At 45.5% G+C, this 27,450-nt stretch overlaps 1 protein-coding gene across 4 annotated transcripts in view; it reads left to right on the plus strand.

Annotated features, from left to right (window-relative positions):
* The window catches only part of LOC147462376 (ARM repeat superfamily protein), a 164,074-nt gene extending 136,849 nt beyond the window's left edge, over positions 1–27,225 (plus strand). For 2 of the 4 annotated variants that reach the window (XM_086483750.1, XM_086483739.1), the window contains 21 exons: positions 2,809–2,939; positions 3,019–3,072; positions 3,634–3,718; positions 3,846–3,910; positions 4,045–4,106; positions 4,212–4,335; positions 4,411–4,468; positions 4,565–4,677; positions 4,753–4,830; positions 4,935–4,997; positions 24,323–24,418; positions 24,508–24,617; positions 24,689–24,878; positions 24,943–25,057; positions 25,140–25,252; positions 25,802–25,882; positions 25,959–26,024; positions 26,122–26,292; positions 26,383–26,439; positions 26,542–26,622; positions 26,716–27,225. In XM_086483750.1, coding sequence (XP_086339876.1) covers positions 2,809–2,939; positions 3,019–3,072; positions 3,634–3,718; positions 3,846–3,910; positions 4,045–4,106; positions 4,212–4,335; positions 4,411–4,468; positions 4,565–4,677; positions 4,753–4,830; positions 4,935–4,997; positions 24,323–24,418; positions 24,508–24,617; positions 24,689–24,878; positions 24,943–25,057; positions 25,140–25,252; positions 25,802–25,882; positions 25,959–26,024; positions 26,122–26,292; positions 26,383–26,439; positions 26,542–26,622; positions 26,716–26,766 — 1,964 coding nt within the window. In that variant the 3' untranslated portion in view covers positions 26,767–27,225. Of the gene's footprint in view, positions 1–2,790; positions 2,940–3,018; positions 3,073–3,633; positions 3,719–3,845; positions 3,911–4,044; positions 4,107–4,211; positions 4,336–4,410; positions 4,469–4,564; positions 4,678–4,752; positions 4,831–4,934; positions 4,998–24,322; positions 24,419–24,507; positions 24,618–24,688; positions 24,879–24,942; positions 25,058–25,139; positions 25,253–25,801; positions 25,883–25,958; positions 26,025–26,121; positions 26,293–26,382; positions 26,440–26,541; positions 26,636–26,715 lie in introns of all 4 variants that reach the window. The other 2 variants (XM_086483745.1, XM_086483733.1) reach the window with 2 other exon arrangements.
* Positions 27,226–27,450: the final 225 nt, after the last annotated feature.

The raw sequence follows: 27,450 nt of genomic DNA on the forward strand, positions 1-27,450 counted from the left end.
CATTGGGTTCCGACATGGAACCCGTTCGACCCCCTTTAGTAGGAGTCCCTTGCGGAGACCTCCTCCATCTCAACTCCACCACCTCCGCTGCCTCCCCCCCCTCCACTCTCAGACTCCTCAATTCTGCCTCTTCCTCCTCTGGCTAGCATTGAGGAGTGGCTTCATGAGTTTGCCTTCCATTGGCAGGCATCTCAGTGGACCCAGGTGGGTGATAGAGTTATTGGGGAGTTTTTGGAGACAGTGGGGCCGCGCCATGCGCACACCAGTGTTAGTTAGTTGAGGAGACCCGACGGATCAATCGCTTCAGAGCTTGAGGATATGCGTGTAGTTGCTACTGACTTTTACCGTGATCTGTTGTCAGCTGAGATCTTAGTCAGAGCGCCAGGATGCATGCAGAGAGCAGGTTTGGGCACAGATGCCTTGCCTTGTTACTGAGGAGATGCGACAGAGACTTGAGCTTCCCTTCCAGTTAGAGGAGATCCATGAGGCCCTCAGAGCACTCCCCCGAGGTAGTTGTCCAGGGGAGGATGTTTGACTCCCAGCTTTGTCTTGGAGTACTGGGACTTGCTTGGTTCAGATCTTTGCAGGACATTTCAGTACGTTTTGCACACTGGCGAGATGCCTGACAGCATGAGTGAGGGCTTGAAAGTTGATCTACCTGTTTCCGAAGGAGGAAGGCTCCTTGGATGAGATTCAATAGTGGCGGCCCATTATGTTGCTCAACTCATCCTACAAAATTCTAGCAAAGGCTCTGAGCTTGAGGATTCTCCCACTTCTAGAGAGCATTTGACATGGGACCCAGACAGGTTTTGTCAAGGAGCGTAGTATCCTTGACAACATCTTCACTTTTTGGGAGGTGTCTGCCCTCGCACGTCTCCAAGGAGATGATTGGTGATACTCCTTCTCGATTTTGAGAAGGCCTACGACAGAGTTGACTTGGACTTCTTGGAGGGAGATGATGCGGTGATACTCCTCAAATTTGAGAAGGCCTACGACAGAGTTGACTGGGACTTCTTGGAGGGCACTCTACGCAGGATGGGTTTCTCAGATGCTTGGATCAGAGGTGTGTCAGCTCTCTATAGGTGTGCGCACAGCTAGGTGCTCTTGGTAGGGGGAAGAGACAAACACTTCTTGCTCAGCGTTCGGTCAGACAGGGTTGCCCTCTAGCCCCTTTCCTCTTTCTGTTCTATGTTGAGGCGATGAGCAGATTTTTGACTTCCCAGCAGGTTGGCTTGCGTGGTCTTGAGCTCCCTGTCAGGGCAGATGAGCTTCTTGACACTGAGTTTGCGGATGACTTAGCCTTGTACTTGGAGGGCGAGGAGGCCAACCTGCACAAGTGTGAGTAGGCTTTTCAGGTGTTCTGTTGTGCATGAGGAGCATTGATCAACTAGAGGAAGACAATTTCTTTGTGGGTTGGCAGTGCTCCTACACCTGATTGGTCTCTAGGTGAGGGTTTTAGATGGATTCCCCAAGGGACTGCAATTCGTTACTTGGGTTGTCAGGTTGGCCTAGACTTGTCCCTTGAGCAGCAGACTGGTCCCCTCCTTCTGTCCATTAGGAGGAAGTTGCTGCATTGGAGTTCGACACAGCTCTCTTTGGCAGGCAAATTGGTAGTGGCCAACCAGGTGCTGTTGGCTACTATGTGGCACACCACGTCTTGTTGGATCTTCTTGAGCTTCTGTATCAACCAACTAGGGAGGCTGCTCAGGAACTTTCTTTAGTTAGGGCACGACACTCAGTTAGCTCGGGCCAAAGCAGCCTGGCAGGTCACCACCCTACCGTGTTCTCGGGGGGGTTGGGGATCATTGACTCAGCACAACAGAGCAGAGCCCCTTCTTGGGAAGTTTGTTGTCAGAGGACTTCTTCCAGGGGAGGAGCCCTGGAAGGAGTTGTTGCTTCAGTGGCTTCGAGCTCGAGTCCCTCAGGCAGAAGGCCCTTGGAGCCCTTCCATCATGTGGATCTTTACAGAGATGCGCAAAGCTGGTTTGAGCAGGAGGGAGGCTGGAGGATCGATTTGCTGTGAGCTTGCTTCGTTCTTGGGAGCAGCTGCGGAGTGGCCTTGAGCAGCACCAACCCACTTGCACGAAGGAGCGTTTGAGACAGCCCCTAGTTTGGAACACCATGGTTTGCACTCAGAGAGGCCACCTGGTTGGTAGTAGGCCTCATGTTTCTTGGGGTCCCATGGCAGAGGGCCCAGCCTGCACTCTCGGCGACTGGCTTCAGTTTTCAAGTTTGCCAGAGGAAGCACAGAGCATCCACCTTCGAGGCATGAGAGGGGTGCAGAGCATGTGCCAGGACATTACAGAGGCTTTACCGGCTCAGTGGCTCACCCCTCTAGAGACAGCAGCTCCCAGATGGATGGGGGCCTTCACGCGATTGGAGGTTCTCATCGAAATTCGTGCTTGCTTGGAGTCTGCACTCCCCATGTTCTTTGAGATCCAGGGCTACACAGAGTCTCAGTAGAGGCTCCACAGGTTGCAGAGTGCTGTTTTTAGAGGATACAAGTAGTGGGCATCTGTGGGAGGGCCTATGTCACAGATCCTGACGCACTTGTATATACTTGCAGACATGTACTTCAACTTAAAGTCAATTCCTTTTTCACCTGATTAAATCTCCAGATGTATACATGCGTTTCCTTATTGTGTATTTTTTGCAACTGTTTTTTCTTTTAGTCATTTCATTTTTAAAGTGAAGATGTCTCTAACCTTCTGAAGATGTATGTCGTGTTTATGCGTTCACACATGCCAAGTGTTTTGAGCACTTACGTGTCCTCCATAATTTACTTAATAGTAATGTTGGATTCTCAAGGAGCCTTACTTCTCGAGGAGCTAGTGTCAACGTTTGAGCTAGCAGGCGTCCAGTCAATTGTGCAATCTGTAGAGAGACGATTTGGTGAAGCTGCACAAGTAAAAGCGAGTGGAAGGGCTGAATGGTGGAAAGTATGTTCTGTCTTAACCATACAAAGATGTATAACAACTATTTGTGATCGAATTGTGTGATTGACAGTGCATTTTACAGGTCCGCGAAGCTGCACTTCTGGCTATTGGTACAGTTTCTGATGCCTTACTCGAGGTACTTGCTGTTTATTTTTCACCTTCTAAGGGAAAACATTGTTTGGTGGATCTGGCATACCTGTTCTTTGGTGATTTAGGGAAATATATCCACATTTAACTTTCCAATGATGGTAAACCTTAGCGGTGGCTGGAAGTAAGGAAAAATGTGCAAGCTTACAGTTCAACTTTGTTTATATGTTTTTTTGCATGTCATGGAAGTTGGTGCAGCCTTGAATGAGACTATTTGAAGTCATGGCAATGGTTTTTTTTTTGTGCAGTATGAGTCAAAATCTTTAAGTTCTTCTCTGGCAGGAGTAAATGTATGTGATGGAGAAAAGTCACATTATAATGTTCAACATTATTTATTGGATGTGGAAATGCTGTTGTCAGATCCAGAGATCTATAAATTTTATTCTTATGTCTAGACTTTGGTTTGCATGTAATTCTTGATCATATTCGTTATTAATAGAGAACAGTAGCTATTTGTCTGTGTGAACTTGGGGCCAATCTTTCTTCACATTGTAATGGACCACCAATTGCTGATCAAGGTGTGCTGACGTTGATGCTGCCTTGGCCACAGAATCATGTTTCACAGATGAAAGTGGAGACTGTTTTTAATTTGGAAGGATTTCTAGACAGCCTTCTGTTGGAGGACCTCAATCCAGGTAAAGACTTGGAGATCCAGGAACAAGTCTTTTTACCTGGCTTACTTAGGCCATTGAGCATGTCACTTACAGGATCGAGGTAGAAACAATTAATTGACTGTTACACTCACATTTAAACCTACTGCAGCTGGTTTTGAGTACCCGTTTCTCTATGGTCGTGCTCTATGGGTGGCTTCAAAGCTTTCCACTTTTGTAAGTTCCCAAGCTAATTCTCTCTGGTCTGGAAAAACATTAGATCTGACTTCTGCATTGCATATTCTAGAGTCGATCATGTGCCTGTATTTTGGGCTGGCAGATGCTGACATAGCCTTTTTATATTAGCATAGATTGATGAGAGAAGATGTGAGCAGTTCCTTAAGGCTGCAGTGGCAGGTCTTGGACCAAACAGGTATTAACACGAAGCTATTAATATGTGTGCATGATGCATTTAAAGTGGTATGTCAACATCTCCCTTTATCCACCTTGGAGTGCTTGAGAATTTTTGTGCTCGCAGTTCTGCACCGATCAGGGTGTGTGCGTGTCGCTCACTCCTCGAATTGCTACCAATTGCTAAAATCCAAGTTCTTCATCCTCACATGGAGGGTGTCATGACATCTCTTTGCAATTTTATGCAGGAAGTATGTGCTGTTATAAGGTCGATGTTGTGCCTTTTGTTTCTCAGCCATTCACAGTGTGTGTTATGAAATATATAGGTATCAGAAGAAACCTTGCATCTAACTTTGGACACTCTGCAAACTGCTATCAAGGCGGGTATGTAGGGTTTGCGCCTCTTGCTTTCAACACAGATAAATGCATTCTCCTGGAATCCTTGGTATGCAACTTCTGAGTTGTTTTTCTGTTGATCAGATCCACAGACCTCATGGGCAATGGAATCCAAGCTTTCTCCCCTTGTCCTTGGGATGTGGCGGCAATACATTTCAGATCCCTTCGTGAGCATGGATGCTCTTGAAATTTTGGAGGTATTGTTAAGCTTGACAACCCTTGTGGGGTCACCTATTGCTGAGGGAGCATTAAAAATGTCACTCTTATTGCAGGCGCTAAAGGACACGCCTGGGTGCCTCGAATCATTGGTGTCAAGGGTGCTTCCATTTGTGGGTCCAGTTCTGGCTAATGTGAGCTGACCTGTATTTATGTCTTTCAGCAGTCACGGCACATTCTCCCTATGTGAATTTTCGTTGTTACTTTCGTTGAGCTAACTGTTCATTTTTATTTGCAGCCCTCTGATCAAGCTCCTGGCTTGGTGGCAGGAACAGTCGATTTACTGAATATTCTGATAAAGGTGACTTCCAACAGAAGATTTTGTCTGTTCTAATGTCCCTGCGACAGGGAAGTTTGTTTATTCTTTTGTATGTGTGTGCATAAATATCCCCTCATATACATGGGATGAGCTAAATTCTAGCTAGCTCATGTGTGAAATGTATGGTGGTGTGTGGTGTATATATAGGTGGTGTGTGGGAGAGAGGTGGACTAGTGAAGGGGAGAGCGAGATATGCGTGGTCAGCCCCAATAGGAGGTGGTGGTATGGTGAAGGATGTGAGCAAGTGGGCAGCGCCACGAAAGCCCATGATGTAATCCACTGTAGTGCCGCCTGTAAGGGATGGTGGTATACATGTCAAGCCCCCCGATGATGGCCATTGTGGCATCCCGTTGTAAATAATGAGATGGTGCTATGATCCTAAACGGATCAGGTGTCGTCCGTATGGCATGGGTGTAGTGGTATGTGTGGAGGTCCACTCTGCCCCTGTGTGCTCCATAGTGGAGAGTAGCTCTGGGTCGTCAAAGTCAAAAATGTCACACTGTCTGCTTTGTGTCCTTGCATTGAAGTCTCCCATAAGAAAGACTTCCCCTAATCTGGAGTACTCCATGATCTCCTCCCTGAGGCATGGATATGGTGAGTGTGTCATCCTCCTCTTCCTTGGTATGTGTGTGGGACTTCTATCACTCCTACTCCTATCTGTGCAAATCTGGATCCACTAGGTTCAAAGGAGCAAATGGCAATGTAGAGGATGTGCTCCTCACATAGCTCAAGCCCCATCCACATGTAACATGCGTGTGGGTCGCTTTCTACTATCTGTATCTTGCTGTGGAGTGAGCGGCGATAGAGGATTGCTACTCGACAAGAGTCTGTGGAAGTGTTGCGCCGTGTACACTTCCTATGTAGAGACCCCCACTGGTAGTCCTGTACTCTAGGTAGACCTCTCTGTATCACCTTCTCTACAAGGAACAATTACAGTTTCATACTGCCATTTTTATCTCTGCATGAGGTGTCTCATAGGCCGCGAGTCTCTAGTCAGTGGCCTTGCCATCAATGATGACCTGACCGTCTCTGTAGATGGCCCTCTTGCCCTCTTTGCGGGCTTGTAGTACTCCAGGCATACATGCCTGTCGGTGCTCAATCTGCATACGTGTGAGATCATCGTCGAGGTATATGGGTGGCTGAGAGCTAACACAAGCCGATTTCTATACATTGCCATATGTTACTTCCCTCCCAGTATGTCAGTATAAGCTGCACCCAGAGGACAATCGCCTTTCTCTATAGTAGATGATGATATATGGGAGTTTTCTAGGGATGGTGATATCATCCTCCTAGGGGACTTCAATGCCCGAACGGGCAACTCACAGACAATCTTCTACGACACTTTAGATGAGATGCTTAGAGAGCTGGATGTGGGTGACTTGGGCTTGAGAGATGCTCACATGATAGAGAGTAGATGGAGTATGGGAGATATCTCACGGAGATGACGACCACACATTGGTTAGTCGTACTTAATGGCTTACTGTCTTATAACGATTCCGTGGAGTAGCTGGTTTTACATGCTTTCCACACAGACACGGGGCCAGTACAATGGACTATGTTATGGCACAGCCGAGCTTTATTCCTTGTATTTAGGATTTCATAGTGAAAGCCAAACCAGTGGACGTAGCAGTAGATCATGCTCTTTTGACATTGTCCGTTTCATTTAAGTATAGTACAACCCAGATATCAGGAGGCAGGGAACATACCCGTTATACATTTACACCAGAGATTGACTCGGTTTATATAGAGGAGATCTATAGCCGTTTATGCACAATTGGTCTTGGCCTCTCAGTAGAGGAGTGCACCACTTTACTGACTGAGACACTGCATGGTGCAACATCAGAGGCATACCCACACACTCAGCTTGGTCGGAGGCGACATTTTGGGAGCATGTGTTGGGGTAAAGCCCCATGTGGTCGGCTAGGCCACATGGAGCCTAATCGGCTACTACACTTATTCATTATGTATATGATAAAAGGGGCTTACATATTGAGAGTGAGTTTTAGCCCATCCACTATACTTCTTCATTATGTACATAATAGAATAAGGGGGCTCACATATTGAGAGTGAGTTTTAGCCCCAGCAAACACAAGGTCTCCTCTTCTCCTCTCTTCTGCATTTCTCCACACACACACATACGCTCCCGCTCGTACACTTCAACTAGTGTAACAGGGAACGGGGGGAACACAACCCAAACGTTCCGAAACGGCGTTCTGCATTAGTCTCGTTTCCGAAACGGAGATGGGAACGGAACGCCGTTGCGGAACGAGGTGTAACCGGAATGGGGGGAACGAGGCGGAACGACTAAACGAGGGGCGGAACGGACAAAAGTAGGTATTTGGGGGCAAAAAAGTGTCTTTTGGGGGCAAATTTGGGGTTGTTTGGAGATTATATTTGGTGCACATTGAGGGCAAGTTAGGAGGTAGTTTTTGGGGTTGTTTAGGAGTTTATTTGGGACTAAGCTGAATGGAGGTAATTCAAGCCTTACTTTAGTGGCCCGTTCCGGCCCCGTTTCCGTTCCGGCCCCCCCTCCTCCTCCTAGTTCCCGTCCGTTCCGGACTCTCCCGTTTCCCGTTCCTGTTCCGGGTAACTATGACTTCAACTGGTATCAAAGCTTATGGCGATTGCGGAGAGCATGGTGACATTGTGGCAGAGATTGCGGTGAAGCTGTGAAATTTTCAGCACTGTTTCGCAACAGAACTTTGGGTGAGTAAAAGGTCGATTTTCAGCTTGATTTCCTCGCGCCATATTGGAAATGTCGTGGTCTACAACTTTCCAGTTGGAAGTTTTTCCAAAGTCAGCACTGATTTTGCTGTAAGTTTGGTAGATTGCCTGCACGTCTATGGTACACAGCTGTAGATTTTTACAGATTTGTTTTGACTTGTACAAATAGCTCATCTCATGTCCGTTCTTTTGAGATCTACAACTTTGCAGAAAGAAGTTTCTGCAAATTCTGAATGGTTTGAGAGATATGGGTTGACTCGTTGCAGGGTGTTCGAAAAGTTGAAGATTATGTATGCCTATTGTGGTGATTTGCTACATTTGGAGAGCTTGCATTGAGATTTGTCGTTCTCTTGTTTTGCGCATTGATGTTTTGCTCTCAATGAAGAAAGTGTGGATTAAGATTTTCAACAAATTTATGCTCATATGTTAAGAACACTTTGTGGATGTATGTATTCGTGTGGATTCTCAGGATTCGAGAGTGAATTCATCATATGTTATGTGTATTGACTTATGCGATTAAGTAAATTTCGAGAGTGTGGTGTACATATTTGCAGAGAGTTTTGTAAGCATTTCTGAGATGATTGTGAGTTGAATTTTCAGCTGATTCGGATACTCATTTTATACACATTTGGTGCATGCTTGATGCTCGTTTGTATTGCCATGTGGATGCACATGATGTGCGCTTTTCGGCGGATGATATTCTTCGCCTTGCAATGGCATATGTGGACTGATTTTAAGTTGTTTTGAGCATCAATTTGTGCCACATTTTCGCTCATTTATATCTAGATTCTTGCCAGTAATTGCTTAGCTCTTGCAGAGTGTGGTTGATGCACTTGGTGTTTCGGATTACAGGAGGATTGTGTTCCAAGTTTAGAAAGTTGAGACTTTGGGGTAACTCATATATGCTTGAGTGCGGATTTTGCGGATGATTTACTCATGGTTTTGAGCATGTTTATGGCGTGTATGGTTATTATGGTTAGATAGCCAAATATTGTCGAAACTTTGTCGAATTTTCTTGCGAGTTTATTTGTTTATGCGCGTGGTTTGTAGTCGTGTTTTGATTGCATTTGACACTCAATGGTTGCTTTGCGATAGTGTTTTGGCATCGCATTGTGAGAGTGTTTGCTCACCGGATTATGTCATTTGACATGTATGCGGTAATCTCTTCAGGAGGAGATTGTTGATGATAGATTCATCGGTTACCACATAGTGCTCTTGGATTAGAGCAGGTTTTTTAGCATCATTTGAGTGGTCTTGCTCACTTGTTTCGTTATATTGATCGCCATAGTTTTGACAAAGTTCTCTTGGACAGCTTATGCTAGCATTTGTTGTATTTTGACAGTGCTTGGTGTACGAGTTAGCCAGGCTTTGGCTATTGTCAGATGATCGATTTGTGCTTGATCTTGTCATAGGTTATGGCCATGGATTGACATGTAAATCATTGTCAGGGTTTCTGCTTTTCTATGCGAAGTTGGATGTTCAGACTTTGAGCATTGGAAAGCAGGTATGCAAGATGCATTGACTTAGTTGGGCCAAGTGTTGCCACTACAGGTTCTGGATGCTAGGCCAGAGTCTATAATTGACGATGAGTGGGAGGACTTGGATGAGCTTGCACATCCGACGATCGTGTTATACCTTGGTGAGTCTGTCTATCGCATTGGTTTGGATTTATGTACAGCTAGTGATTTATGGCAAAGATTGTGCAACGCTTTTGGATAAATGTGTCTAGAGAGATACCTACAGCCGAAGGGCAATCTTGCAAACACAGAGATGTTGTGTGTTGGCATTGTGGTCATACAGGGCATGTACGTAGGCGTTGTTTTCGGCAGATGAGACAGCGCAGGAGATAGCACAGGAGAGATGCTATCACTTTGGATGATGTGGGAGCAGATGTAGCTACGCATGACGGAGATGTTAGACTATATTAGATACTAGATGTGAGTGTTAAATTTCGGGTCACCCCGAGTCGTGAGTGGTTTAGCACATATGTTGGTGGTATGCTTGGACGTGTGCGTCTAGCTGATGGTTCAGTGCATGACATAGTTGGAGCAGGAGATGTCAGAATATTATTGCCAAGTGGTGCATCATATGTGTTGCGAGATGTACGCCATGTGCTAGGTTTGACGTAGAGCTTGAACTCTGTGATTCAGTTACAAGACATCGGATGCCAACAGGTAGTGCTGGACGAGCATAGTTTTAGATTGCATCGACGAGCATAGTTTTGAATTGCATCGTGTACATCTGGTCATAGCGAGAGGTGCTAGTATTGGCACGATTCATGGGATGCAAGTACTTCGCGTGCGAGACGGCACTATCTTTGTGAGTACGTAGCCATGCAGAGAGACGAGGCATGTCTCCTTTGCGGATAGGTTGCATAATGCTCTAGTTTGTGAGCATGTTGAGCCAGTTGCGCAGACAGTTGTGCAGCAGGGTATGTCATTTGTGGATATGATAACAGATATGGATGGATTCAACGCTAAGGATTCAGTTGTGATTTAGTCATTCATGGATATGCTTAGGCCAGAGGTTGATGCATGTGAGTTGGAGCTAGACATTGCTCTTGCCTCACAAGGTTCAGGACAGATAGATGCTCCTGGTGCACATGTGACATGCGATGGACACGAGGATGGATTTCAGGGATCGGAGTTCAGGTGTCAGAGTGGTTGCCATGAGAGTGGAGTTCTGAGCTAGATTTGATTGAGATGGTCAGATTGGCTGATATTGTGAGGATTCCATCAGCATTCGGGAGTCTCATGTACGAGATACTGATCTCGAGACTCGAGATTGCATTTGCAATGGAAGCAGTCAGTTGTGCAATGGTTGATGTTGGTCTTGAGCATAGGGGCACTTCGCAGCATATAGTGAGATACCTGCGGGATGTGTGCGGCTTTGGTGAGGAGTATGTGGTCGATCGCTCTATACTTCCTCTACAATTAGAGCTGGATGCACACAGATTCAATGAACCAGTGGGCATTGGCTGAGGTCATACTTGTGATGGTCTTGTACAGGTTTTGTATGGCTTTCTTGTTGTTTTCTCTCTCACGGCCACATTAGCCTTTACGTGGGAGGTTGTTGGGGTAAAGCACCATGTGGCCGGTTAGGCCAAGCGCCCGTCCACTACACTTATTCATTATGTACATAATAGAATGAATAAGGGGGACTCACATATTGAGAGTGAGTTTTAGCCCTTGCAAATACAAGGTCTTCTCTTCTCCTCTCTTCTCCATTGCTGCACACAGACTCACATATGTTCCCGCTCGCGTACTTCAACATGCCCCATAATAGTTTGTATGATGAGGAGTGCAGAGAGATGAGAACCCAGCTTCAGAGAGATCTTCTTTTAGGAGTCATCACTTACAGACCGTCTCAGATTGTTTCCCGGTGCCTTGTGCGACGGAAGAAACGAGCTTACTTGGCCCAGATGGAGCGAGACTTGTATCATCTGTTCTTCAGTAGAGACTCAGGATAGGCATGGCAATTCTTTCATGAGCACTCCCCTCCCCCAATGATTACTTCTCCCGATGTGTGGGGCCAGTATGCGACATCGTTATATTCGGTTCTTGGACAAGACCCCCTTCCAGATCTTGACAGAGCCATGCTCACCTACCAGCACCTTCTCTATTATTGAGATGGTAAAGAGAGCTATTGAGAGGATGAGGACCAGGAGGGTATATGATCATGATAGTCTAGTAGTAGAGCACTTTATACATGCTAGAGATATGTTGATAGAGGTTCTTGCAATGTTGTTCAATCGTGCCATGTGTGAGGGGTTACCTGAGACTTGGAGGTTGTCTACTATGTGCCTATCTTCAAGGCAGGTGATCCTACAGAGCTTGGGAATTACTGCACTATTATGGTTTGTCACACATTAGCACGGTTGTATGCATCCATTCTTGGAGCAGCAGTTGAGTAATTGGGTAGAGGGTGAGGGTGTACGGGCAAAGGGCCAGGTTTGTTTCAGGAGGGGTTTCTCCACTCTTGATCATATTTTGACACTCAGAGCCATCATTGAAGAGGGCAAGTCACATGGGAGACGGATTTATTGTAGCTTTGTAGCATTTGACATGGTATCGAGAGCTCGATTGATGCGCAGATTGCAAGAGATGGAGGTGTCCATCGTGTTGATTTGGGGGATTATGGCTCTATACAGATCAATGATGGGACATGTACGCACCCCGGAGGGGATATTTGATTTAGTTCACTCACTCCACCATTGGGGTGAAACATGGTTGCCCATTGTCTCCTACTCTATTTGGTATGTATGTTGATGAGGTGTCTGATTACATTGACAGAGGGTAATAGAGGTGCCCAACTGGCAGGGAGGTGGATCTCATTGTTGCTATATGTTGATTATATTGTGTTGATCGTTGCCTCACCTGAGGGTATGCAGTGACAGTTGGATGCATTACACAGTTTTGCATTTCATTTCATTTCATTCTCCTCAAGAGACTTTCCTTGTGTCTGTGCAGCTCTAGCAAAAACAACTCGAGGCATCTCTGATCCTGACATCTCATGACTCTAGCCAACGGTCCAAAGCCCCCTCTGAATAGACAGTGAAAGCGGCCTCATATCTCGTAGTATACCGGACAATGACAAATGTGATATAACTCTGTCTCTAGCTGTATAGGTCATAACGGGCATATCCTGGCTTCTGTTGGTACTCTCCTAAATCTGCTAGTCTCAATCTCTAGATGATGCGATGATGTGGGCATCTAACCCGTAGCACATTCTATCCCATAGGATAAATGAGTGTCCATATAGGCCGATCTGATCATATATCCATCCTCGGTTAGTTGGAGGAGATGCTCTCTATAGAAAGCCATGTTCGTGCCCGACTCTTGTACCGGCTGGATCCATGTGCTTCTGGTATCTAGTTGAATCAAATCTGGACGTGTAAGTCTAGTGGTCTCCATCCGTGTGAGAGGAAGGGAGGGTGCATCCAAGGAGTATTGGAATAATGGCAGTCTATCCATGCTGAAGCCGTGTGACTGAAACCATGATGTCATCTGCCCATACCAACTTGTAGCTCTAGTTGTCGGGATGACTCAAGTGCTAGCCGAGCATATCAGTCTATGGGAAGGTCCCATAAATTATGCATGAACGAGACTGATTTAGTAAGGGCCTCAACTACGAGAGGAGGGGCATCTAGCCCAGCCCGAATGATCTCATGTGGCACTAAGGCCTTAGCCCGAAATCCTTTCTTTGCATCCTCGATCCACTTTTCAGCTTTATCAACCTTATCTTGTGTTTCGAATAGGTGCTCCGTCCCAAAGAGGTTGTTAGTGCCTTTTGCTCTTCCTCTTCTCCACGTGCTCCTTAATGCTTTCAAGCTCCTTGATCATAGAGGGTTAATTTTCTGCCTCCTTTGCGAGGGTATTTTTGCAAGCTGCAAGGTCTCCCTTAAGTGCTTCGATCAATGCATCCTTTTCATTCATGTGTTCTTCCATTTTTGATTTCCAGGATTCAAACATAGCGAGTGCATCCTCTAATCTTTTCTGCGTCCTTCATTCCATTACATTCACTTTTGCCCTCACGATCGTCTATTCGGCCTTCAATGATGGGTACATCTCGTTACGCTTTTTAAGCATCTCTTGGTCCAATTCTTTCCTCATATCTGCATACATAGCTCTTTTGTAAGTTTCCGCATTTGCATACATCTCTTTTTCAATGTCACCCCTTAAGAGGCTCTGCTTTGCCTTAAATATCACCTGTACCTTCTCATACATTAAGTCATCTTTGACTCTAGAAAGTTTCTTTGCTCTCACAGAACCTGGCGACAGTGTGCTCTCTCGAAACCTCCGCCTAAACGTCGCTTTTGATTTAGGTGGGTTTTCATAAATGGTGTCATCCCCGACATCGGCTGGTTGGTCCATCACCTGTACTTTCTCATACATTAAGCGATCTTTGACTCTAACAAGTTCGATTTAGGCGGGGTTTCATAAATGGTGTCATCCTCGACATCGACTGGTTGGTCCATCCCCAAGCACCCGAACAATTCCTTGCAATGGGATCGCTTGGCCTGTGAAGAGATAGAGTGGCGACCTCTTGCTGTGTGCCCCCTTCGACAATGTGCAAATCCTCTTTTTGGGAGGAAAAGAGATTAAACAAGATGTGGGCTTCACCCAGGCCCACTTGTTTGCGTATACGCACGCTTGTGTGATGTGTGTGAGTTCGTGAGAACCATCCCTTAGAGGGAGATATTTTTATGATAGATGTCTTAAAAATTTACACGATATATGTCTTAAGCACTTTGCACGATAGATGTCTTGAGCGTTGGGTGATAGAAGACAGGGAGGGCGACGACATGTTGTGTGCCACCTTCGACAGCGTGCAAACCCCTACACTGCACTGTTATAAGCTGTCCGCTTGCGTGTACTGTTGTGTCTGCACCTGCGCGTTGCTGCGACTGCTGCTGTGTAGCGTGTTACAACGCATCTGTAGAGAGAGAGGGTGTGCCTGTGCGACTTGCTCCCTTGCGCGTTTAGTAGCCCCTGCACGCTCAACTACCCTAGTCATGCGCATTCAACAGCCCGCCAGAGAGAGAGAGAGAGAGAGAGAGAGAGAGAGAGAGAGAGAGAGAGAGAGAGAGAGAGAGAGAGAGAGAGAGAGAGAGAGAGAGAGAGAGAGAGAGAGAGAGAGATGAGATGAAACGTTATATTAACGTCTTCAAAAGGCCAAAGTGACCTATGAGACCAGAAAGTTACAATGCGGTGTATCTGATACAAAGTCAGATTAACAAAATAAATTAAACTAGAATAACAAAATATAAATACTGCGGAATCCTAAACTATGCTGATAGGTGTGAAAGGTGAAAGGCGAAAGGCGTGAAACGTGTGAACTAAACAATACAATGTGTAGACAATATGAGAGGGAAGTAGAGATCCTTCTTCATAGAGATCTATCTTCATTTGCACTCTGGATGACAAAAAAGTATGGCTCGAATCCTTTGCTGTAGCCTCCTTCGAAACTGTGTAGCTCCTCTTCTCCATCAGGGTCGTCTAGATCTTCCTAGCTCCAATGTTCGGTCTATGAGAATGCCAATAGTGCGGGCAGACCTCTCCACTGTTGGCTGCTCCTCTGTCTGTTCTTCTGGGTGTACAATATCTAGTGTAAAGAAATCTGTGATCTGTCGCTGGGGTTGTCTCTCTTCAGCTCTCCTCAGTAAAGTTTCTCTATGCCTGTGTAACTCAAGTAGATATAGCCCAAGACATCTCTGATCCTCATAACTCATGACCCTAGATAGAGGCCCAAAACCTTCTCTGAATAAACAATGAAAACGGCCATGAAGACGGCCTGTATCTAATAGTACATTGTGCAATGACATATGTAATGTACCTCTGTCTCTAGCTCTAGATGGCATAAGCGGCATATCTTGCTATCTGCTGGTGTCCCTCTGAATCTGCCAGTCTTAATCTCGAGCTGATGTGAGGACGTGCGTATCTGGCCAATGGCACAATGCAAACCATGAGAAAGATGCGTGTCCATATAGCTAGGTCGAATCACAAACCCATCCCTCGTGAGGTAGAGAAGATGCTCTCTATAGAAAGCCATCTTCATGCCCAACTCTTGTGGTGGCTCTATCCATGTCCTCCTGGTATTCAGCTGGATCAGGTCCTGATGAACGAGTCTAGTAATCTCCACCCGTGTAAGAGACATCGAGGGTGTCTGAAGAGAGTACTGGAAAGGGGGCAACCTGTCCATGGTGAAGCCATGTATCTGAAACCATGATGTCATCTGTGCATACCAGCATGAAGTGTCCCCAACTGTCTGGATGACTCAAGGGCCAGTCCAGCATATCTGTCTCTAGTAGTATCCCACAAGCTGTGCACAAAGGAGACTGATCTGATAAGTGCCTCAATCTCCATAGGAGGGGCAGCTAGCTGTTCTCCAATTATAGCGTGGGGTGCGAGAGATCATAGATACCAAGGGCCTCTCCATACGTCTCCAACCAACCATCCTGGCCTACAGAAGGTCCCCATAGCCGCACCCCATACAAAATAGCTGGCTACTAAAGTATCAAAGAGCCATAACTTTGTCTGAGGTTCCTAGAACTGAACTTGCGAACACATCCTCTCCAAGCCTCCCAAGGCCGCATAAGCTCTAGTTAGTCTAGTCTCTGCTGCTCTCCCCAAAGAAAAACCACTGCCTAGTGAAGACAACCCTAAGGTAAGTGTATGCATGTGTATACTCTACAATCTCTTGATGATATGTGAAAGTCGGTGCTGATCTCCTGATCCTCTGTGGTGTGGTGTTAAACACCATAACCTTGGTTTTACCAAGGTTTACAGACAATCCACTATCCTCTGCAAAATTGTGTAATGCATCAAATTGTCGCTGCACACCATCTGGTGAGTCCGAGATCAACACAATATCATCAGCATATAACAACAACGGGATCCACGTCCCTGCGAGTTGGGCATCTCTATCACCCTCTCTGTCAATGTAATTAGACACCTCATCAACATACATACCAAATAGAGTAGGAGACAATGGGCAACCATGTTTCACCCCAATGGTGGAGTGAACTAAATCAGATATCCCCTCCTGGGTGCGTACATGTCCCATCACTGATCTGTATAGAGCCATAATCCCCCAAATCAACACTATGGGCACCCCCATCTCCTGCAGTCTACGCATCAATCGAGGGCTTGGTACCATGTCAAATGCTTTGCGGAAATCACAAAGCTACAATAAACCCGTCTCCCATGTGACGTGCCCTCCTCAATGATGGCTCTGAGTGTCAGAATATGATCAAGAGTGGAGAAACCCCTCCTAAAACCGGCCTGGCCCTTTGCTCGTACACCCTCACCCTCTGTCCAATTACTCAACTGTTGCTCAAGAATGAATGCATACAACCATGCCAATGTGTGTCCAACCATAATAGTGCGGTAATTCCTAGGCTCTGTAGGATCACCTACCTTGAAGATATGCAGAATAGTAGACAATCTCCAAGTCTCAGGTAACCCCTCACACATGGGACGATTGAACAACACTGCAAGATCCTCTACCAGTATATCTCTAGCATGTATAAAGTGCTCTGCTACTAGACCATCATGATCATGTGCCCTGCTGGTCCTCATCCTGTCAATGGCTCTCTTTACCATCTCAACGGTAAAGAAGGTGCCGGTAGGTGGGCATGGCTCTGTAGGATCTGGAAGGGGTTCCTGTCCAGGAACTGTATATAATGATGTCGCATACTGGCCCCACACATCAGGAGAAGTAATCAATGGGGGGAGGAGAGTGCTCATGAAAGAATCTCCATGCCTCTCTTGAGTCTCTACTCAAGAACAATTGATATAAGTCTCGCTCCATCTGGGCCAAGTAAGCTAGTTTCTTTCGTTGCACAAGGTGCTGGGAAGCAATCCGAGACTGTCTGTAAGTGATGACTCCTAAAAGTAGATCTCTCCGGAGTTGGGATCTCATCTCTTTCCACTTCTCATCATACCAACTATTCTGGGGCATGCTCCCCAGAATGTCGCCTCCGACCCGGCTGAGAGTGTGGGTATGCCTCTAATGTTGCATCATGCAATGTCTCAGTTAGTAAAGTGGTGCACTCCTCCATTGAGAGGCAAGGACTAGCTGTGTATAGACGGCTATAAATCTCCTTTGTATAAACCGAGTCAGTCTCTGGTGTAAATGTAAAATGGGTATGTGACATGCCTTTTGATGTCTGTGCTGTACTATATTGAAATGAAATGGACAATGTCAAAAGAGCATGATCCATTGCTACGCCCATTGGTCTGGCTCCCACTATGAAATCCTGAATACAAGGAATAAAGCTCGGTTGTGCCTAACATAGTCCATTGTATTGGCCCCGTGTCTGTGTGGAAAGCATGTGAAACCGGCTGCTCCATGAAATTACTGCAAGCCATTAAGTATGGCTAACCCATGTGTGGTCGTCATCTCCGTGAGGTATCTCCCATACTCTGTCTGCTCTCTGTCATGTGAGCATCGGTCAAGCCCAAGTCACCCCCATCCAGCTCTCTAAGCATCTCATCTGAAGTGTCTTAGAAGACTGTCTGAGAGTTGCCCGTTCGGGCAATAAAGTCCCGTAGGAGGATAATATCACCATCCTTAGAAAACTCCCATATATCATTATCTAGTATAGAGAAAGGCGACTGTCCTCTGGATGCATTATATACTGACGTATTGGGAGGGAAGTAACATATGGCAATCTATAGAAATTGGCCTGTGTCAGCTCTGAGCCTCACCCACATGTATCTAGCATGATCATCTCTCCGTACAATATGTAGTAGTGGGTGTAACTCCTCCCTAAATAGCTCTGCTACTCCTCGTGAACCTCTACTCCCATGCTCAGATATGGCGACTGTCCTTTGGGCCGTCTCCCATCTGTATCCCACCACATGCGGCATAAGTTGTCCATGGGCCTGATGAGTCTCTGAGAAGGAAACAATGTCCGTGTCTCTGAAACTGTCCTCAAAGGCATCAAAGTCCAACCTCATAGATCCATTACAATTCCAAGTAGCCATCTTCAGTGTGGTCCCATAGGTCTCACACCGTCATGTAGAGTGCCGCTCTACAATCACCACCTGACCATCTCTGTAAAAGGCCGTCTTTCCCTTCTCCCTTGCCCTCGTAATCTCTGGCATTACCTCTCTCATATGCGCAAGCTGTGAGAGAGTGAGATCATCACCGAGAAAAATATCTGTCTTCTTGAGAGTAGGCCTCTTTTTCAGGAATTTCTTCTTCTCTTCCAAGGAGGGAAAGCGCAGTTTGAGAGCTCTCTCTTTTGAAGATTCTCTCGGGCCATCACTCTTCTTGCCCACTCTCCATGCCTTCGTGTGTGAAGGCTTGTCCACCCCCATCATGGATGTGAGGATTGTGACCTCTTTTTCCACATTGCTTATGTCCTTGAGGCCGGTTACCCTCACATGTAGAGCCCACATCCTCCTCCTTTGTTCCTCTTCGAGGGTCATGTTAATAAGAGTGGGTGTACAAGGAGCTTCCTTACCTTTCCCTTTCTTGGTGACCTCAATCCATTTTTTGGCCGCCTCTACCTTTTTTTGTGTTGCGGAGATGACCGCGGCCCATGACTTCTTCTCCTCATCTTCCTTGATAACCTGTATTTCTTCTCTCATGGTATCCAATCCTTCCATCATGGATGGCTGAATTTTGCCTTCTTCGAGCCGTCCACTTGGAGAGTTCGGATTGTGGCTTCTTGTGAAGCCGTTTGCTCTTCGACGTGAGAAATCCTTTCGCATAGGTTCTTCTTCTCCTCTTTCCATTCCTCCATCTTTTGAAGAAAAGTTGCCTCCATCTCGTTTTTCCTCTCCTTCACTTCAACTTCAAGTGTTGATATCCGCTTGTTGGTGATCGAGAACTTCATGTTGAGAGGGAGGTTGGCTATAGCCATTGCAGAGGTCATGTGAAAGGGGGTCAATGGGTAGCCCAATGGAGAGAGACCATGAGAGAGAGAGAGACTACAACAACCAAAAAAATACAAGAACTCGAAAAAACAGAAAGAAACATTTGAAAAACCCTAAAAAACAGAGAAAATCAGCTTCGAAACTTTAAAAAACAGCAAAACAGATGTTTTAAACCCCATAAAACAGCAAAAAACAATGGCGAGACCTAAAAAAACGGTAAACAGTTTCAAAACCCTAGAAAACAACAAGAAACAATGACGAAACCCTAAAAAACCGCAAAAGAACTATGAGAAAACCCTAAAAACAGCAAAAAAGAGGTAACGAAACCTTCAAAACAATGAGAGAGTCCAAATCTATGGGGGAAAGAAATGAAATGAAATGAAATGTTATATTAACGTCTTCAAAAGGCCAGAATGACCTATGAGACCAAACTGATACAAAAGTGGTGAATCTGTAACAATGTCTGGGTACCTTAGTACTAAAGTACTAAGTGTGAAAAGTGTGAAAATAAATGTGAAAAACTAAATACAAAGTATTAAATAAACTTCTTAGGAGCATTCTAGGTGTTTGGCTAGAATGCTTCTAATCCTTTGTTGTAGTCTCCTCCGGTGAAGTGTGCTTCTGCATCTTGGTCGTGGTCGTCTTGATTTCTTAAGCTCAGTCGCTCTGTCAATTAGGGTGCCTTTGGTATGAATGTGGGTACTCCTTTGTGCTGGCTGTTGGCCTCTTGCTTCTCCTTCCACTCCTGCTTCTCTCGATACGAAGAAATCTGTGATCTGCCTCTGAGGCTGTAGTGCTCTTTGTCTTCTCATTAGATTATCCCTGTGCTGATGTAGTTCCAGTAGGTACGAGAGAGAGAGAGAGAGAGAGAGAGAGAGAGAGAGAGAGAGAGAGAGAGAGAGAGAGAGAGAGAGAGAGAGAGAGAGAGAGAGAGAGAGAGAGAGAGAGAGAGAGAAATGAAATGAAATGTTATATTAACGTCTTCAAAAGGCCAAAGTGACCTATGAGACCAGGAAGTTACAATGTGGTGTATTTGATATCAAGTCAGATTAACAAAATAAATTAAAATTAAACTAGATTAGGAATAACAAGATATAAATACTGCGGAATCCTAAACCAAGCGGATAGGTGTGAAAGGCGAGAGGCGTGAAACGTGTGAAATGAGCTATACAATGTGTAGACAATTTGGGAGGGAAGTAGAGATCTATCTGCATAGAGATCCATCTTCATCTGCACTCTGGACGACGAAAAAGTATGGCTCGAATCCTTTGCTGTAGCCTCCTTCGAAGCTGTGTAGCTCCTCTTCTCCGTGGGGGTCGTCTAGATCTCCCTAGCTCAAATGCACGGTCTATCAGAATGCAAGTAGTGCGGGTAGACCTCTCCACTGTTGGTTGCTCCTCTGTCTGTTCTTCTGGGTGTTCAGTATCTAGTGTAAAGAAATCTTTGATCTGTCTCTGCGGTTGTCTCTCTTTAGCTCTCCTCAGTAATGTTTCTCTATGCCTGTGTAGCTCAAGTAGATAAAGCCCAAGACATCTCTGATCCTCATAACTCATGACCCTAGATAGTGGCCCGAAACCTTCTCTGAATAGACAATGAAAACGGCCTCGTATCTCATAGTACACTGTGCAATGACATATGTAATGTACCTATGTCTCTGGCTCTAGAAGGCATAAGCGGCATATCCTGCTATCTGTTGGTGTCCCTCTGAAGCCAGTCTCAATCTCGAGCTGATGTGAGGACGTGCGTATCTGGCCAATGGCACATCGGACACCATGAGAAAGATGCGTGTCCATATAACTAGGTCGAATCACAAACCCATCCCCTGTGAGGTGGAGAAAAGCTCTCTATAGAAAGCCGTATTTGTGCCCAACTCTTGTATCGGCTCTATCCATGTCCTCGTGTCCAACTGAATCAGATCCTGACGAATGAGTCTATTAATCTCTACCCGCGTCAAAGACCTCAAGGGTGCCTGTAGAGAGTATTGAAAAGGAGGCAACCTGTCCATGGTGAAACCATGTGTCTGAAACCATGATGCCATCTGTGCATACCAGCATGATGTATCCCCATTAAGAGCTAATTGTTTGGAGGACTCTAGAGCCACCCTGGCATATCTGTCTCTGGTAGTATCCCACAGACTGTGTATAAAAGAAACTGATCTAGTAAGTGCCTCAATCACCATAGGGGGAGGAGCTAATTCCGCTCGAATGATATCATGTGGTACGGAAGCCTTGGCTCTAATCAGTCGAGAGATCATAGATACCAGGGGCTTCTCCATACGCCTCCAACCCTCCTGGCCTACAGAAGGTCCCCAAACCTGCACCCCATATAACATAGTAGAGGCAACCAGAGTATCAAAGAGCCATAACTTTGTCCTAGGTTCCTGGAACTGAACCTGCGAACACATCCTCTCCATTCCTCCCAGAGCCGCACCAGCTCTGGTTAGTCTAGTCTCTGCCGCTCTTCTCAAGGAAAATCTCGGCCCAGTAAAGACTACCCTCAGGTAAGTGTATGCATCTGTATACTCCACAATCTCCTGACCATATTTGAAAGTAGGTACTAATCTCCTGACCCATTGCGGTGTGGTGTTGAACACCATAACCTTGGTTTTACCTAGGTTTACACACAATCCACTATCCTTTGCATACCTTCTGGTGAGTCGGATATCAGCACAATATCATCAGCATATAGCAACAATGGGATCCGCGTCCCTGCCAGTTGTGCACCCCTGTCACCCTCTCTGTCGATGTAATCAGACACCTCATCAACATACATACCAAATAGAGTAGGAGACAATGGGCAGCCCTGTTTCACTCCAATAGTAGAGTGAACTAGTTCAGATACCCCTTCCGGAGTGCGTACATGTCCCATCACTGATCTGTACAAAGCCATAATCCCCCAAATCACCTCTATGGGCACCCCCATCTCCTGTAATCTGCGCATCAATCGAGCTCTTGGTACCATGTCAAATGCTTTACGAAAATCCACAAAGCTACAGTAGATCCGTCTCCCATGTGCTCTGCCCTCCTCAATGATGGCCCTGAGTGTCAGAATATGATCAAGAGTGGAGAAACCCCTCTTGAAGCCGGCTTGACCTTTCGCTCGTACACCCTCGCCCTCTGCCCAATTACTCAAGTGTTACTCCAGGATAGATGCATACAAGCGTGCCAATGTGTGTCCAACCATAATAGTGCGGTAGTTCCCAGGCTCTGTAGGGTCACCAGCCTTGAAGATGGGCACAATATTAGACAACCTCCAAGTCTCAGGTAACCCCTCACACATGGCACGATTGAACAACACTGCGAGAACCTCCATCAGCATATCCCTGGCATGTATAAAGTGCTCCGCTACTAGACCGTCATGATCATATGCCTTTCCGGTCTTCATCCTGTCAATGGCCCTTTGTACCATCTCAGGAGTAAAGAAAGTGCTCGTAGCTGGGCAAGGCTTGGTAGGGTCTGGAAGGGGTTCCTGTCCAGGGACCGTATATAATGATGTCGCATATTGGCCCCACACCTCAGGTGAAGTAATCACTGGGGGAGGGGAGTGTTCATGGAAGAGTCTCCATGCCTCTCCTGAGTCCCTACTCAAGAACATCTGATACAAGTCTCGCTCCATCTGAGCTAGGTAAGCTCGCTTCTTCCGTCACACAAGGCGTCGGAAAGCAATCCGAGACTGTCTGTAAGTGATGCCTTCTAAAAGAAGATCCCTCTGAAGCTGGGCTCTCATCTCTCTGCACTCCTCATCATACCAACTATTCTGGGGCATGCTCCCAGAATGTCGTCTCTTGCCCGGCTGAGTGTGTGGGTATGCCACTGATGCAGCCCCATGCAGTGTCTTAGACAGTAGAGTGGTGCACTCTTCCACTGAGAGGCATGTACCATTTGTGCCAGCTGTGCCTTCCAATAGACGGTCCCAGATCTCCTCTGAATAAACGAAATCAGTCTCTGGTGTAAATGTATAGCGGGTGTGTGACCTGCCTCCTGATGTCTGGGTTGTACTATACTGAAATTTAACGGATAGTGTCAAGAGAGCATGATCTACTGCTATGCCCACTGGCCTGGCTCCCACTGTGAAGTCCTGAATGCAGGGTACAAAGCTCGGTTGTATCATAACATAATCCACTGTACTGGCCCCATGTCTATGTGGAAAGCATGTGAAACCGGCTGCTCCAGGAAATCGCTGTAAGCCATTAAGTATGGCTAATCCATGTGTAGTCGTCATTTCCATGAGGTATCTCCCATACTCCGTTTGCTCTCTGTCATCTGAGCATTTGTCAAGTCCCAACTCACCCACATCCAGCTCTCTAAGCATCTCATCTGAAGTGTCGTAGAAGACTGTCTGCGAGTTGCCCGTTCGGGCATTAAAGTCCCCTAGGAGAATGATATCACCATCCCTAGAGAACTCCCAAATGTCATCATCTAGGATAGAGAAAGGCGACTGCCCTCTGGATGCTGCATACATTGATGTACTGGGAGGAAAGTAACATATGGCAATATATAGGAATCGACCTGTGTCAGCTCTCAGTCTCACCCACATATATTTAGCATGATCATCTCTTCGTACAATATGCAGTAATGGTTGTAGTTCCTCTCTGAATAGCACTGCTACTCCTCTTGAGCCTCTACTCCCATGCTCAGATCTCGCATTTGTCCTGTGAGCTGTTTCCCATCTGTATCCCACCACACGTGGCATTACCTGTCTAGGGGCCTGATGAGTCTCTGAGAAGAACACAATATCCTTGTCTTTGAAACTCTCCTCAAATGCACCCACGTCCAATCTCATAGACCCATTACAATTCTAGGTAGCCATCTTCAGTGTGGTCCCATATGTCTCGCACCGTCATGCAGTACGCCGCTCTAAAATCACCACCCGTCCATCTCTGTAGAAGGCTATCTTTCCCTTCTCCCTTGCCGCTGTAATCTCTGGCATTACCTCTCTCATATGTGCGGGCTGTGAGAGAGTCAGGTCATCACCGAGGAAAATACCTGTCTTTTTGAGAGTAGGCCTCTTCCTCAAGAATTCCTTCTTCTCTTCCAACGAGGGGAAGCGTAGTATGAGAGCTCTCCCCTCTGAAGACTCTCCCGTGCCATCACTTTTCTTACCTACCCTCCATGCCTTTGTGTGCAAAGGCTTGAGAGAGAGAGAGAGAGAGAGAGAGAGAGAGAGAGAGAGAGAGAAGTTTTACTTTGCTTGCAGAAATCAAGTGCAGGGATTGTGCAAGCTGTTTATAATGTTGCATTTGCAGCCTTGATTGGGCTTGTCCTTCGTAGTGATGACCATAGTGAGCTCCAAGTAAGATTGAATATTCCAATCAAGTATATTTTTTGTCTCGATATGCAAGATCAAAAGGCCTACTGATCTAGCCTTGATTTCTTCCTTAGAATGCTACAGAATGCCTGGCAACTTTTGTCCAAGAAGGTGGGGAGACTATGTTGAGTTGGAGTGGAGATGCAGCTGGAACCATGAGAATGCTGCTAGATGCTTCTGCTAGGTGATAACAGAGCTGGATTCGGAAACATTTTGATCAAGCTTTGCCTATTAATGCCTTTTCCGTGCATGCAGGCTGCTAAATCCAGAACTTGATAGCTCATCATCCTTATTTGTAGAACGTCTCATCTCTCAGCTTATACTTAAGTTACCTGGCCATATGGCCCCTCATCTTAAGGACCTTGTGGTGGCTCTAGTGCAACGCATGGAGACTTCCGAAATTATGGGGTTGAGGAACTCTCTCATATTAGTCATTGCCAGGCTGGTGAGTTTTGTTGACATTAAGAATGATTTTTCAAGAAGCAGCTTGACGACAGCTCAGTCTACAGGTTCATATGAGTGCTCCTGATGTTGGGCAACTTCTCAACCTACTGGTCTCGATTCCTGCAAAGAACTCTCCCAATTCTCTTGAATATGTAATGTCAGAGTGGACAAAACATCAAGGTGCATTTCTTGTATTTTGAAGTTGACATAAAATACCAACTTCAGGGCGGTCTTGGCTCTTATTGTTGTAAGCTGCTATCAGGAGAAATGCAAGGAGCCTATCAGATAAAAGTGACCACTACTGCACTTGCCTTGATTCTTAGCTCAAGACATTCAGAACTTTCCAAGATGCATGTGCAAGGCCGCCTTATCCAGGTAAGAGAGGTGTTTGCTATTTAGCAATATATTATTTCTTTGCATGTTTTTTCTGGAGTTTTTCTTGGACCAGAAGCTGTAAAAGTAATTTTGGAAATCTTTCATGAGCAGCTGTCTTCCTCCAGCTGTTTCTGGACTGCTTAAATCTGCTGTCCAAGCAGCAAATTTTGTGTTGATATCCTCATTTAAGAAAAATTATTGGAAGTGGTCAATACATCAATGTTAATTACAACCTAATGATTTCTTCTGACCATAGGGAGTTCATGGACTAGCTGGTTCTCTAAGCATGTGAGGTGAAATTGAGCCAAGACATAAAAAAACATAACAGGCCCAAAGCTCCATTTTTCTTTGCTTTCCCTTGCTTCCCTTGTTTCTTCCCTCTTCAAAAGTGAGTGTTTAGGCATATGCTGCTCAAAAATAACTGGCAACAATTGAAGTGTTTCTTAGTTGAATTTTATGCCGAGCCTAATGAATGTCAAACAGTTTTGTTCAAGAGTTATAAATTTTGTGACGAGAGAGATTGATCGGGATTATATGAGCTGCTTTCAGCTTGCAACAAGTGGAATCATGACACGGTCACGAGCCAAAGAAGCTCCTGAACAGTGGACTCTGGTTCCGCTTCCTGTGAAGGTGAGTGGTTGAGCAGCAAAAACACACATGTGGTGGAAAACCTTCTTAAAAGTTATTTGGATTGTTATGATACCAGCTGTTATCACTTATGGTAAGTGCCATGGCTGAGATGCAAGAGCAAAGGGCTGCAGTGGGCAATGAGGTGCGTCTTTGATTTGTATGAGAGCTAATAGCTATATTGAAAATGGAGCTGACTAATGAAATATCTTTGGCTTTCTTGGACATTGTTTGCTATGCAGGATGATGATTGGGAGGAGGTTGAGGATGGAGTTGAGAATGATGTCGATGATGCTGATGATGAACCTGATGTTGGCAGCGAGAAGACTTTTGGTTTGAAAATCTCTGGGAAACTGAGTGGAAGTTCTGTATTTAAGCCTCTTGAAGACATGCAGCATCTTTTGACGGATGAGGTTGGCATGTAACTAATGAGTGTTGTATAGAAACATGCTGGTTAGATATAACTGGATTGGCTTACAAGACTTCATTGTTTTGTGTCAAAGCTTGAAACTGGCGATTACAAGGAAGATCCTTGTGCTTTCTCAGACCCAATAAATCAGGTAATGCTTTACACAACTTGAAAAGAAAGGTACTTGGGCAAATTTTTATTTTGGGTAGTGCTGATTCTCATGAGATTTATTGGACATGCGACAACTGCACAGATAAACCTTGTCTCCTATCTTAGTCAAGTCATCAAGAAACTTGCTGCAGATGATCCTCAATATTTTAGCTGGATATGTCAGGTATCCTTTCAAGGTAGCTTTTTTCTGACAATATTAGTGCAAGAGTGCTAATCTGTTATATTAGCCTCCTGACATACTCGGCTGTTTGAACAGGGGTTATTGGAGAATGAAATGGCCATAATTCAAGGTGCAATGGCAAGGTAGCCACTCTTGCACCATATTGATCTTCTTCTTTGTACATGGGCAAGTCAAATGGTACACAGGGAATGTGTTCAAGCCAGAGTTGTAAAATAAGCACCATTTTTCAACTGGTGGACGTTTTGTTGCGGCTTCTTGATTTCTTGGTTTCTCACACCTTCCCTCGTTATCATGCTCGGGTTCATCACCAACTCAATGGTGTTGTAGACTATTTTGGCCTGGAGTACGCATAGCCCCCCCACACAATCATACGAGCACGTTAGAACCTTACCTAATGTTCTAAACTCACAGCACTTTTGTAACAATTGCCAGTCCATGGCTTCAAACCCTCATGAGCTCACCATTGTATCCTTACAACATGCTCAATTGATATGATGTATCAGACGTATACTTTTGAATACAAGTAAACATACTTTTTGACCTCGACTCAGCTTCCAATGGTGGAAATAATGATTGATTCAAATAGACAATTGAGTGTTGATTGATACTAACCTGAAACTTGTTGCACATTTGTTCACGTTACCACTTGTGTAGACTTTTTGAATTTCTATATGAGACCGTTAATCAAATGCTTTGAAAAGATTTGCCTTATAAGTGTGCTTTGTTTAATCCCACTATTTTGTTCATCCAATTTGGCCATGATCTCAATTATGGGCTCCAATATTGCACATCTGCAAGCCGTTCATCCCA

The sequence above is a fragment of the Adiantum capillus-veneris genome, chromosome 2 (genome assembly GCF_014529385.1).
Source record: "Adiantum capillus-veneris isolate H3 chromosome 2, ASM1452938v2, whole genome shotgun sequence".
In the NCBI taxonomy this organism is placed as follows: domain Eukaryota; kingdom Viridiplantae; phylum Streptophyta; class Polypodiopsida; order Polypodiales; family Pteridaceae; genus Adiantum; species Adiantum capillus-veneris.